Source organism: Trachurus japonicus, chromosome 15 (genome assembly GCF_045865225.1).
Source record: "Trachurus japonicus isolate A0001 chromosome 15, Traja_1.0".
Lineage (NCBI taxonomy): Eukaryota > Metazoa > Chordata > Actinopteri > Carangiformes > Carangidae > Trachurus > Trachurus japonicus.
The window spans coordinates 14183484-14198095 of record NC_140921.1 but is presented as its reverse complement, the minus strand read 5'-3'; the positions used below and the strand labels follow the sequence as shown (position 1 = coordinate 14198095).

General features: G+C 42.1%; 1 protein-coding gene across 1 annotated transcript in view; it reads left to right on the top strand.

The window, feature by feature from the left end:
- Positions 1-14320, top strand: part of adam12b (ADAM metallopeptidase domain 12b) — a 75875-nt gene extending 61555 nt beyond the window's left edge. The window contains exons 17-23 of the mRNA XM_085799820.1: positions 1165-1242; positions 3034-3142; positions 3544-3682; positions 4490-4598; positions 6160-6411; positions 11262-11437; positions 12341-14320. Of these exons, the coding sequence (XP_085655946.1) occupies positions 1165-1242; positions 3034-3142; positions 3544-3682; positions 4490-4598; positions 6160-6411; positions 11262-11437; positions 12341-12392 (915 nt within the window). The 3' untranslated portion in view covers positions 12393-14320. The remainder of the gene's footprint in view (positions 1-1164; positions 1243-3033; positions 3143-3543; positions 3683-4489; positions 4599-6159; positions 6412-11261; positions 11438-12340) is intronic.
- The last annotated feature ends 292 nt before the right edge of the window (positions 14321-14612 follow it).

The window sequence follows — 14612 nt, the reverse complement described above, 5'->3', positions numbered from 1 at the left end:
ACAAGTGGGTGAAAATTCATTTTTAAAGCACCTCTGTAGCACTAGCAAACCTTTGGGTGTTGGCCCCTGCTTATAGTGTAGTACCATATGAGGCGGTTAATATTTCGTCATGTACCCGGGGATCCTTTCAACCTCTAGTTCTCCCTGAGAAAATGAAAAACAAATATCCACTTGTGGGCACACACTCTACTTTCACACCATTCACTGCCATTCTGTTGATTAATTATAGAGTTTGACAAATGGCCCAGATGTGGCCAAGTCACAGTGTTTTACAGTGTTTTGCTTGCTCCTCAGTAGATGTATGGATGGTTGCATTTGCCAAACGCGCTGCAGCTATGACTTGTCAAAGGCCAGAGTTCTGCCTGTGTGGTTGAAAATTTGGATGAACATGTTAGAAAACAACACGGTGATGTCTCACAGTTCTACAAGTCCCCAGAAGCTCTTTCACTCACCCCACAGGACTTACCCTCAGCGCTTAAAAGGCCTTTGAGCTTTGAGCACAAAATGGCTGTCTGCCATGTAAGCTTGTCTCCTGGCTACAGTCTCCTAAATTATGAGTTAGAGCCACACATTATCTGGAAATGTTGATGGCCTGAAGGTGGGTCTTTGTCATGGGCTTTTGTTCTTCTCAAAAAGGTTTTCTGCTTTCCATGCCAATCGGGGCATTAAGTTGGCAGCCTGTATAATAGTGGCAGTTTGAGGAAGTTGAGAGCTCCAAACTGCTCTGCCTAATGCAGGCCTTATTTTCTACATGAAAGCAACAGCTGGCTTCTTCCAGTCTGATGTTTGTCTTTGTTCTGGACAACACGCAGCATATCCTGCCTCCTGCATTTTCACCTCCTGAACTGCATCTCAGGTTGTGATGTGAGGTGCAGCCACCGCCCAGTTTGCTGTAGATATCCACCAAATATCACCTCAGGGGATATTAAAACTCTGTGTCAATATTTCTGTATTAAATCTCAATAATTCATGTATTTTCGATTGAAATGGTTACTTCAGATTTAAATAGGCATATTGCAACTGTGCTCTGCCTGTACATGCTGCTGGCATCAATCATGCAGGATATTTTCTGGTTCAGTTACTAAACCTGTGCAAACATCTTCTTGCCTTGTCTTCGTTTTGCTCTTTATCCTGTGTTCATCAGTGATGCTGTTTCTTTTACAGGTGTGTCAGAACCGACAGTGCCAGAACGTCAGTGTGTTTGGTGTGCACGAGTGCTCTGGGAAGTGCAACGGACGTGGGGTGAGTACATATTAGCTCAATATTTAGTGTTCATTTATACACAAGCCTATGAGGATTGTGTATTTGTCCATAATTGAACACAAAAGCAGAGCAACAGTGTATTTACAGTGCAGCACAGTGAGTTATGGCAGCTGCTCCTCTGCTGTGTGATCAATCTTCATTGTCCAACTGAGGTTAAATCAATCCCGCTTAACAGCATCATTTAGGGTCTACTTACTTTGTTGTCCATCATCTTTTTACTCCACAGAGAAAGGAGATACAGTGCAACAGTGCAGGGGGGGCAGACCACAGCTGCAGCTCTATTGCAGTGTAAAATCAACACTTCCTGCCAAGAAATGTTCACCTTTCTCTCCTATCAATGATTCAGGCACTGAGTTTATGTTTTATTTACTTTGTTTAACAACACTCACCTGAGGCTACATTAGTTTGCAGCAACCTCTGATCTTCACTGTCAATTACAGATATTCACGGAATAGAGGTGGTATATGATGAGAAATCAAAGCTAAACAACTTAAACTGTACATTCCTCAAACCTGCGACTGACCAATCACCTTGCCCATCAAAAAAAAAAAGACAAACAACTGAAAGAGTTGTGGATAAAACAATCACAGAAAAAAGACTCTACAAGAAAACTTGAGCAATCTTTGTCACTAAGAGGGTGGACCTGAGTTGCAGTCTCTCTTTTACACAAATATCTACCAAATCAATTTGTCTGACATTTCCTCAAACACCTCACACAATACGAGACCTGACTGGTAAAGAGGGATTCACTGAATTCACTGTGGGACTTAAAAGACCGCTGTTTGCCTGCAAGTTAACTCACTTCATCTTTTTTTTTTTTGGAAGCATCTTTCCACTATATTCAGGTACATTGGTGTCTGTTTTTGTTGCTTACAAAGTAGGTGTTTACAGCTATAGCTTCCCTGGTATATCAAGCATATTGGTGTGAGGAGCTGAAGCGTGGGTGTGCACCCATTATAACATTCACTGGTTGATATATGAGATGTCTCTATGTATAGTAAATCATTTCTCTTGTTCTTTTTCTTTGTTAGCAGCCCATATTTTAAACAAATAGGTGCCGCCTTACATGTCACATTTCACATTTTGTGTATCTTATTCTTGTTCTACTAGAGAGATGAGGAAGATAAGGTTACCTTCTCCCTCTGATGAAATTAACAGACTGTGTCTGCACCGCTGTTTGTCCATTTTCTGTTCGAGAAACAAATTCTTTTTCCCTTCATGCACATAAAACTCCCCCAAATCATACCTCCCTCAGAGCCCCCGAGTGCCTCTTAACCCAGTCAAATAGTGTCCATGGCCTGGAGGCAGGGAAGGCACTTGACTGTACGTCTGTACTTAATGTAAATCCCTCACAGCTGTACACCTCCCTACCTCCCTCCTCCCTCCGACTGACAGCTGGACTGTGTTACCCCGCCAGGGAATCCTCCTGGATCAAACCCTTGCAATGGAAACCTGAGGCTTTTACAGGATGGACTCTCCCATTGCACATGTTTTATCTATTATGACACGCACTCGCACTTGTACACACGCACACACTACACGGTGTCCTTTTTATTCTGAAAGTCACTTAGACTAACTAAATAAGAGCGGTTGTTATTTATGAAAAAAAATCAACTATTTCAGTTGTGGGGATGGAGCCTTTTGTAGAGGGCGGTGCATCATTTATATGTGGAGTTGAGCTGGAAGGAATACAAATGCCTTTTGATAGCGTTTGATGCAGAGCAAGGGAAATATCAGTGTTGCATGTAATGAACTGTGAAATGTTTGCAGGTGTGCAACAACAAGAAGAACTGCCACTGTGAAGCGCACTGGGCCCCTCCCTTCTGTGAGAAAGGCGGTTTCGGTGGCAGCATTGACAGCGGACCGATGAGACTTGCAGGTATTGAGGACGATTTCATTTCTATCCTCACTCACCCAGTCAGAAAGACAACAGCACTATCTCAGAAATAAGCAATAACACAGAGCTGCACCGCTTGCACCTTGTACATCACTTTATTGTGCAGTCAGGATTGGATTGATGTGTTTGTTTGGACTGGAGAATAACTTTCCTAGAACATTGCAACTTCTCCACCACACAGAAATTCATAATACTTCAGAGTCTGTGAAAGAAAATGGATTTTTAAAGTGAGACAGATAAATGAACAGGAAAGTGTGATTGTGAAACTGTGCCACTGACGGTGGCCTAGCGGTAACGGTCTTTGCGTCATGTCCTGTCATCGTTCTGTGCTGTAGATGTGCGTGTGTGTGTATTAATGTGCGTGTTGTCATATATGGCATCAGCCGACAGCGTGGTCATTACTGTGGCAATCCTGGTTACCCTGGTCAGCCTTCTGGTGGCCACCGTCATCATCTTTGTGAAGAGGAAGACTCTGCTGCGACTGCTCTTCACCAATAAGAAGAGCACTTTGGAGAAACTCAGGTGACCAAAGAAAACCAATGAGCTTGTTCCTGCTAACTGTTCACTCATTATTCTGAAGTAACACCTTACAGTTGCCCTATTAATACTTTTTATATCAATTTCTGACTTTGTTGTTCTACTGTGTGGCTGTACGTCACTTTTATCGAGTGAAGTTTAAACCAAGTAGTTTAAATCCATCAATTCACAGCAGCCAATCAGACTGTGCCCCTTATTTTAAAGATGTAATTTATGTAAATGGCAGCATCGTCATTACACAAACATTTTTAGAGCTGGTAAAACTTTTATTTCCATTTTTTTTATCTCCATAACTTCTTGAAATATCCCCCTAATAATTTCCAAGACGTTTCCTGGAGAGAACAGTAATGCTGGGGGAAATGGAGACTGGTAAACCAGGTTAATTAATTTTGAATGAACCGTGAATGTAACCAGTGAGAGGTCTTGTGTATATATGAGTAGTATCTATGTTTATAAACAAAAGAAGAATTAGAGGATACGACTTAAAACTTGAGCTGTTATCTGCACCATGTTGCTCTGGTTTGCTTACACTTGATTCATGTCACATTTTGACTCGTTTGTTGCTCAACTGATGCCGATTGGCACAGAGAAACACTGTGATGTCACCTTTTTTTCCAAGAGAGCCCACGGGTCCAAAACAGAGAGAAAAACAAAGACAAAAACACAAACACACAACGTCGATCATGTGAAATCCTCAAAACTTTGGCAGAAAAGTCTGCGATCATGTCGAACCACATCACTCACGGTAAGAAGCTGATTGAGAGGCTTTAAGCTCTGTTGTTGTGTTTACAGGTCTGTGCAGGCCAGCAGACCAACCAGCCCCATCAGGACTCAGTCCATGTACAGACCCACACCTCAGCGGAAACCTCCACCCAAACCCTCCACAGCCAACATTTACAAAGTGAGTAACTCTGTACATCCTCTAACCAGTGTATATGTGAGTCAGTACATATCGTATATTAACTGTATATGAGCCTGTGTGTTTGTGTGCTCTTTTCTGTCACAGTCCATTTGATTTGATTTCTTTTGTAATAACACTTTAGCTAAACTTGTCACGCTTCCAGGCTTGTTGACAAAGCCAGATGACGGTAAAACCGGGTGATTGATTCAGCCTCACTATATCTCCATCAAAGAAATATTAATTATGTCGCTTTTGTCGACAGGAGGAAGAGAAACTTTAATTGAGAGATTGCTCTTTTAAATGAGACTCAGGATGTTGTTGTGTTTTGTTTTTTTTAGCCTCTTTAATATTTATGATAAAACGATTTTTTTTATGAGGAGGGAGCAGAGTTGATTGATTCAGGCAGAGGAAGAAAATTGGTTTTGATTTGTTTGGTGGAAATGATAAGCACACGGGGAGATTACCTGTCATTTGCATGTGTATGACGAACTAAAGACACATGCATATATACATGAGTGTGTGTGTGCAGCTGCCTTTTGTTTGCACTGACCTCTATCTGCAGCAGCTACGCATAAAAGTTATGTCTAACATGAAGGTTGGGTGCTGACATCCTTCTCATCTGTATTTTTAGCAGCACACTGTCCATGACAAGGACCACTTGAGCCACTCGCTGGTGTCCACATGTCAGTGAGCATCAAAGTGGCTCTCGTTGAATACATTAACTGTATATTGTGTGTGCGTGTGCATGTGTGCATGCGTCCTGTCCAGCAGCCAAATCCTCTCTGGCCATTTTAGGTGTTATTGGTTTCTCCTGCAGTGGAGGGCTAACAGCTGGTCAGGCCATGTGGTCAGACTCTGGCTTTTACATTTTCAGCACGTCATATTAATAATAGTGTTGTTTTGCAGTTTTATGACCGACTCTGACATCAGCAGGTTCACACTAAGGAGGAGGTTTATGACTGAAGTGGAATTTTTACGTTTCATGCCTGCGGTACACCTCAGCGTCTCGGGCTGAAGCTTCTCGGGAATCATTACACAAGACTGGAGCTGCAGCTAATTATTGTTTTTATGATCGTTTAAAGTGATGATTATTTTATAAGTAATCTATCTTACCATTTAGTGTACAAGATGTCAAGAGAGAGTGAAAAATAACCTTCATAATCTCCCAGAACCTTCACAGGCTTGACATTATGACAAATAATGGTTTTCCATAAATTTTCTGTTAATGATTAAATCATTTCCCAGGAATGATGATGATGCATTATGTATATATCATCATATATGTATCATCTATACATCATGTATATATGATGAAAGAGAAGAGTCATAGAAAGACATTTTGATAGGTTGCAGTAAAAGCTCTGGTGTGAATAATAATATCAAAGATGGCTGAACTCCATTTAGCTGCCTCACTTAACTGTCTGTTTATTGTCTTACTGGGACACCTGAATAGGATACAGCTCTCATTAATGTCTTCCCTTTTTATGACAAGTCAAAAACCGCCACATTACTGCCGTACCAGAAAACTGCTGAAGATAACTTCCTCTCATCCTCTCTCCAGCCGTCTCTCCTGAGCGCGGAGCCTCTTCTGCCTCCACACAACTTCCACTCCCACAGCCTGCGCCGACTGCCCCTGTACCAGCCCCTGCACATCAGTCAGCCCATGCCGGTGTCTCTGAGCGTGGGCCAGCCCACCCTGCCTCCTCTCCCGGCCCACCACAGGGTCCTGCCTGCCCACACGTCTCTCTCGCCACCTCGAGTGCCACCTTTTCTCAGTCTGCCTCGCCAGCAGCCGGCATACAGAACAGACCAGGTTTGTGCGCTTGTTTAAACTGTTTTTTAACAGCTTTAACGGCCCATGTATACTGTATGGCAAAGCCCATCAATATTTTAAAGTGCATTACTCCTGACCATTTGGTGAACCATACTGTAGGTTTCTACAATGATTTTCTGCTCTATATCAATTTCATTTCATTTTTCGTTCAAAAGCTGAGACTTGAAACTTGCTCAAAATAGGTCACACTGAACATTTCGTTTGCATTTTTTCTTTTTTACGCTCTAGCTAGATCTTGATGAATCCCTGGTGGTGCATTTAAGGACGCTCTGACATCAGACATTTAAATCAGCTGCTGAAAAAGCATTGCAATCACGGGCTATGTTGTTGCCAAAACAATTTTGGTGTTCTGAAGCTTTCAGTCATATCACATAATCCTCCTCAGCAGATGACGTTTGCCCAGTGATTAATGAATTGTTGATGTTCAAATTTCCATTTAGTACTTCTCCATGTCGGCTTAACAAGTGAGCTCAAAGTTCGTTTATGATCTTGGACACAAGTTGTAATTTTGTCGACAACAAACATACATGGATTTTGTCTCTCTGATGTCACCGTCTTGGACTCAGATGAGGAGCTTTAAAATGGGTCCATGCTCATGCTGCAGAGCCATATCATGTATTAATGTATTAATATTAAGAATAAATAGTGCTGACAGTAATGGATTACCTATGTCAAACTAATTTTAGGTCTATGATTTTCATAGCCATACAGGAATTAACAGAAAGCAGTGGGATGGAAGGAAATCCATCTGAGAACTCTGCTACTCTTAAAAAATGTTCTGTGCTAATGTAAAATATATGCAAATTGTAGTTAATGGTCTAAAACTTGCACGGCCACCTGTATGCTCATCTTTAAAGGTTGTAGCAAAGATGCTGGATACCACAACTCGCTGCACTTCTGCACTGCGGGCGGCTCGCTCGCTCACATATCGACAGCAAAATTCAATCCATCTCCCTCCCTCGCTGTGACCCAGCTCCTGAGTAAGGCACAGCTTTCTGCTGAGCCAGCACTATCGGATGCAGTGGAGATAGTAAATCCATCTGTCTGCTCCGGTGGTGGATCCAAATCCTGATCCGTTCGTGTACCAGCACAACGAGGAGAGTTGTGCTGGATGTTGGCTCTCTGTGAGCTGCAGCGGGGTGCACGGGAAATTGGCAGATACATGCTGTTTTAAAAGGGGGGAAAAAAGAGAAAGACATTGGCTTTGTGATATGACACTTTGTCTGTTGGATAAAGAGTAAAACATAATCCCAGAGCATGAACAACTCAGGAGGGAGCGTGTCGTTTTAATACCTCATTACATTAATCAGTCAGTCGTCAGATTAGCAGCAGTGCTGGAACATAACTAACTACAGGTGGATCAGGGAGTGGGTGCTTCACTATTTCCATTTTCTGCTACTTTATACTTACACTCTACTAGAGTTTGCAAGCATGAATTTTACATCTACAGTTACCAGTTACTTTTCAGTATAATATTGAACATTAAAAAAACATGAGCTTATAAAATAGGCCCTTCATTATTAAAGATTGAAGGAGTGTTTCCCAAAAGGCTTTGGCCAATGAGCCTTTACATGAAAGTAGCGTGTAGAGACATTTCCCCTTGAAGGTCGTGAAATAGTTTCATGTAAATTAGTGATGTGAAGGTGAGCGCAGTAAAATATTTTACAGAAAGCAAATACTGAAGTCCCAAAACTTAACTGCAGCAATTTGTAGCAAAATAAACTTTCCCAATAATCATCTTATGACCACCAAAGATTGATCTGGTGACCCACTGGAGGGGCGCAACCTCCAACTGTATATAAAGCAGTTTAAACTGCCTTTAAAATGACCTACAGTACACCCTGATGGGAAAGAGCAGTAATATGTAATGCACACACTCGTGAATCTATATGAACTGGCTTCTTTATGAATGTACTGTAGGGTTTTTAGTGCTGGGCTTTTGCTTGTAATAGAGTATTTTTCCATGACTGTGTTGGTACTTTTACTTTAAATGATGTGAGTATTTGCTCAGCAGAAACACCTGGCATCACACCCAGGTTCAGATGGTTTTGTGGTGTCCAGCATATCACCCTTGATTGTTATGGATGTGTGCCAACTAAAGATGCACTTTAGCTGAAAGGCCGCTGTTTGCTTCATAAATAGGCTGCTCACTGGGCTGCCAAAACAATGAAGCCCTGCTACCTGCTAATATCTACTAGCTCATTTCGCTGTAATGAAACAGATGGAGCGAGTAGAGACGACGCATGTAGGTCAGAAACAGAAGAAGGGATTCTGTAGAGGTTTAATAACAGGCCAGCAAGGACATAGAGGACATCAATCCTTAAAGAGAAAGTGTATTACGAGCTTATTCTAATACTTGACACAACCTCCCCTGCTGTCTGTGCCAATATGTCTTATTTTAAGACTTCTTCCACGAGGCTGTCTTCTGCCTGCATGCCGACAGCACCACATTAATGTGGAGGGGTTTCCAGGAGAATGAAGCCTACATTTATTCCAATGAGGCGGTGTATGAATAGGAGCCAGTGTGGGCGCAAGGACTTGTCACAAACAACCACATTGTTATTATCTTGTTCAGCTGAAGGAAGAAAAAACATATCAGATACCTGTAGAGTCAAACAAATGTGAGGCAAAATAAACTGCAACCAGGTTCAGGTGCACCGCAAGAGCAGACTGCGGCATCACACGGCCGAGGAGTGAAAGTCGTGCCTTTCCAAAATGTCATCTTTTCAGGAACTTAGAAAAATAGCTTTGTTTTTTGGCCAGACGACCGCGCATTTTTTAGCTCCTCCGGAGGGTTTTTGAAAGGTGCTTGTAAGCCCCAGGCTCATAGATCTTTCTCAAGCCAGAGGACAGTGCAATCCTTCATTTTGAATTAAGACATGTGAACACCACCAAGACTCCAGTTACAGTGTGAGGTTTTCTGCCAAGAGCAGCATTAGAATGCACATGGGTCCTGGATTATTCTTGCATTTGAGTGGATGCATCTGTCCATTTACATCTTTGTTTTCTCCCCTCAGTTGAAAGAAAAAAAACACACAAAAAAACAGGCTGATTTAGTGTGTATTTCTGGAGAGGGAGTCGCTCTTCACTCAAACTACACAAACTGTGAACGGTCCACAGGACTGGTGTGATGTGTACTTGATGATCCCAGTGTGTGGTACACTGTGCGTGGAAGTCTGTGCTAGTTTCAATTAATATTCACACAGATCCCTCTAATGGGATCTCGCTGTGTACGTTTTATCACCCCCCACCCCACCCAACCCTCCCAAAAAAAAAAAAAAATATCTCAACAAGTAAGAGGCAGAGCAGCATCCACATGGGACTGTGAAGCAGATTCTAAGTGAAACAAACCTGCTGTGGCTTTAACGGAGCTGCGTCTGATGAAAGCAGCACAACATTTCAACCTCTGAGGGGGTATCTTGTGTTTTTGACTGCATCTGAAAAGCTTTGGGCAAATGTTGTGTTTGTAAAAACAACTTTTTCTATGTAAAGAAAAAAATATTATATGACATGAATGAATTGCTGCCTTTTTTTTTTTTCTTTTTTTTTTGGTGATTTCTTGGCAGCATATAAGATGATTGTAGAGTGCGACTTGTGGCGGTGTGGTTGCTTAATTTGCTACAGGCAACTAATTTGATGATCAATTAAATATTTAAGGCGTATGCTCATGTTCCGACTGTTCAAATGTGAATATTAACTGGTTTTCTTAGCACTTAATGGTAATTAATTTTACATCCAATTGATTTTATATCTTTGGTTCTGGACTGTTAATCAAACACAACAATGTGGTCGCCGTGCGTGTTGTGGGAATTTAATTAAACAAATTGTCGGTTAAACTCCTAATAACCTGCAACAAGACACAAAAATACACTCCATGACCAAAAAGCATGTGGACACCTGAACAGATAAGGTGAAGACCCACACACAGGTTTTGGTTTGTGCCCTGTGCCGATCAATAAAGTTCCCCCACATCAAACTCTGACACCATTTCTTTCATTTTTTTAGGCCTTGTATTGAAACAAGTGTTTATTCCGGGGTGTCTACATACTTTTGCCCATTCAGTGAAGACCTGGAAAGCACATTCGCTGTAGCAGCCAATCTTTTCACAGGTTATTTGGTTCCCCAGGCATTCCTGTTAAAAATGACCTCTGTGCAAACGTGGCTGAGTTTGCGTCCTCTGGGTCACACGGCACCGAACACTCACAGGTTTATGACTCTGTATGTTGATGTGACAAACTCAGTCCCATCTTGGCTGCACTCATGAATCTTTTAAACCTTCCACATCTCTAAGTCTTATCCATGCATGATGTGGAAAACTTTTTTTTTTTCCCCCTCCTCTGTGTGTGCATATTACTTTCAGTTTGTCCACGTACTCCTCTGTGTGTGTGTGTGTGGGGTGTTTTGTGGCGTGGTCAGAGTGGGGGTTTTGTGTGTTGACGGTAGCCAGATTCCTGGTAGCAGATGTTTATCACTGCCTCGCCTCCTCGCTGTAGATTAGTAACACATGATGGCACCTCATTCAGATAACCTTCTGCACTCACACAGCACCGCCACAGACGTGGTGGAGACGGAGGAGGAGGAGGAGGAGGAGGAGGAGGAGGCGGCGGACTGGGATCCGTCTCATGTTAGTGGTGGGAGTTCAGAGAAGATGCTGATAACACAGTGCCCTCTAGTGAAACGTGCTTCTGTCTACACGTAAACGTCCATGCAGCTGATTTACACAGGAAGGCAGATAGATGGTGACGTGCTATTTATTCAGGTCGCTACGCGTTTGTCGAAAGAGAAGATTAATGTGCTTTGTAACTTAAGTTGACTTCTGTTGTTTTCAGGACTTCGATAAGCCCAGTCCACCACAGAAACCCCTTCCTGCGGACCCGCTAGGGAGGGGCTCTCGGCTGGGTCACAGCGCCGCAGCAGTGGGGGTCCACATCCCCGTCTCTGGACCTCTTCCCATACCTATTCCCACCGTGCCCAGACCTCCACCCACCATCCCTCTACCCAGCAGGTCAGAGCAACATGACTCCAATCACATGTCACATGTCCAAGTTACATCGCTGCCTGTTAAAGTGACGCCTTTAGACTTCCATCCGTGGTTTAGTGCAGACTGAGTAGAATCAGGCACAACGTTGCGTGATGTTTGGCTTCAGAAGAAACAGCAGCTCTGCAGGGAAGCAGTGATATCGAGGAAGAAAAGCACTGCTCTCTGTTCTTATTTTTTCCAACAACTAATAACTCACTAATGACCATCGAGCCCCTCTCTCTCTCTAATAGACTTTCTCATCAGTTTCATCACTTTTTTTAGACTCTCGTGACTCGTTAAACTCCCATTTGCTCCCATGCTGTTGTGCATGTGTGCAATGCTGGTCTGATTATTATTGTAGTTGTACAAGAGTTGTTGTAATTTTTTCTTTTTTTCTTATAACCTCCTGCGCCCGACCGCACGGAGAGATGAAAAACCGTCTGTCAGGCTGATCTTAGAAAAACCTCCACATTGGCTCATTGCTGTGATTCCTGGTTTATGAAACCACTTTTTATTTTGGTGTTAGTGATGCCTTTAGGGTTATTACACTGCTCCTAACAAGGTGAATGAGACATTTGTTGCCTTTCATGTCTCTCTTTACCGTATGTAATCTAGTTATGGTAAAACAGTCACATGAATCAGTTTAGGTTTGTGCTGTGCTGAAAAAGTAACAAAGATATAAAAGTAGATGGCAAGTAGAAATGCCTCAGGCTTGTTTAGACAGGAGACCCACATGTTTACTCAGATTGTGAAAAGCTTACTGTAGCATGTTGTATCATCTTCAGACAACCTGAAGAACAAGAACACGTTTGTTGAAAGTTCAGTTTTAAAATTGTGTCTGTCCTGTTGTAATGACGTTGTTTGTTTGTGCCTCTGCTCATGTTTCAGACCTGTGCCGGTGTTGCCCTACAGACCACCAAAGACTCCTAAGGACTGCTGAGCTCTTGACGTCGTGGACGAGTTGATCTCCCGTCAACGGATAGATACTTTATTAATTTGCACTAAACACTGGGACGTCTGTCAGACGCTGCGGACAGTTGGAAGCGTCGCAGAGTTTCTAGTGAAAGGGGGCTAACATCACACCTCAGTGTTAACGCCTCTAAAAGGTGCTTTGTTGTCCTCGCTCAGGTACCAATGAACTATTTATCTATTTAACTATTTAACTTCAGTATCACCAGTTTGTGCACAGAGCGCTCTGATGAAGAGCGACTTTCCCCACGGAGATGTTGAGAAAAGAAAGAAACATGGTGTCATGTAGGATATTTCTTTTGCATTCTTTGGTGATTTTTATACTTTTTTCTCAAACAAAATGCTGAAATATATGAAGTTTTTTATAACCAGTCAAGTTGCTTGAATAATAGAAGTGCAAAAAGGTTGGTTTTTGGACTTAAATGCAGATAAAGGGAAATGGAGCACAACTCAGCAAGTTGTCAGTGTAGCTTGTGGCCCATAGAGCAGTGTTATTTATTCAGTTTTTCATATTTTTATGATGTATTCAATATCAAATACATCTTTTATATCCATGCGGTCATGGTGCTAAAAATAGACATTAATAAAACCCTTTGTTTTCTTGAACACAATGAAAATAAAACAGCAGTTCCAGCAGTTTTCTAGATGCATCATCTAATTGCTAGTTGAACTCATATTAAAGCCTCAGACTCTGGTTTTATTGAGGGATCAATCAGATCAGCTCATTTTACAGTCTCACAGTCAGTCTCCTTCATTTCCTTATAAGTTCACTCTCACGGTGAAGTGCAAACAGGAAACGCTCTTTTCACACATTTCACACAGGCTCTGACACACTGCTCGCGGCATGTGTTGGACGCTCCGGCGCGTTCTCTTCGATACTGGCAGACGCTGCACAGCCTCAACAGATCTGACAGACTGATTGTGTTCCAGAGAATTACACCAACACCAAATAACTCAACATTAACTCCGGTGTTTGTGTGTTTAACATTTACGCTCACTTTGTCCTTGAGTGTGCGAGCCAAGTTGGATGACTTCAGCGCTGTGAGCTTTCCAAGCTCCTCCCCCACCGTGTCCAACATGATGTTTTACCATATCTGTCCCGTGTTTTTTTTTTTTTTTTTTTTGTTCCACCCCATTACATTTTGATTTTGTATGGCTGCGTTATTCTTGAACTCTGATTATTCATGCGTCGTTCATTAGATTCAGAGCATGCTGTTGCACTTTGAGTTTGGCACTTTCCTTGATGTTATTTGTTGTTGACTTGCTGGTATAAGAGGAGGTTTGTTCAGCTGTTAAAATCCTCACAGTGCAGTTCTGTTCTTTTCCCTGTGACAGTGTTCACTTTGGATAATGCATTTTGAATTTGCAGTGTGTCCACTCGGCAGTGCTGGTCGTCTCACCACTGCAGAGCAATTGAAGTCAGTGAAGCCCTGCGTACCTGCGTTGATGCATTCGTGTACAGAAGTGTGCAAGTAATGCTTTCTTCTTTGTTTTGGAAGTGTTCACACGTTGTTCAACGGTCAGAGCAGCTCTGCTCTCTGTTGGGAAATATTTGTTAGTGCTGTTGTGTCAGTTAGTCGTTAAATGTTTATGCCATTTGTAAATCCTAAATGTACTGTGTTTATTTGCATAACTGTAACATGTTTAAAAACCATTGTAAAGTGTAAATATTGTACGTCAGTAATCATTTCTCCTCTTTTTATGTTGTTTTTTTACAAGCACAGTAATTGAAGAACTGCTTTGAGGCCGTTCCCCACTCAACACGCAGTGATGAAAACGTGATTTTGAATATTTGAACCTGTAACTCGTAGGCCAGAGACAAATGTTTCAGGATTTAAACTGAGAAGTTTGGTTGATGAAATTGGAGCCAAATAAAACTGCCTTTATGACTGTTTATAACATGTTGTTTTAATTTTTATTCTCACTCTGCTGAGCTTCGAAGCTTTGACCTGTTAGATAACATAACACAATGACAGATAAGTGAGTAATGAAAAGATGTCTTTATAACCTAGTTTACTGTTGTTTAAAGCTCAGTCAGTGTCAGTCAGCCGTCCTCATTACAGAGCCAACAAGAAGAAACTGTGATGAACCTGTCTGAGTCTGAACATTTCGGTAACATGAACATGTATCACAAGCCTGCAGAGGAACAAAGAGCAATAACCCAACACTTATGAAGGTAATTGGAAAAATG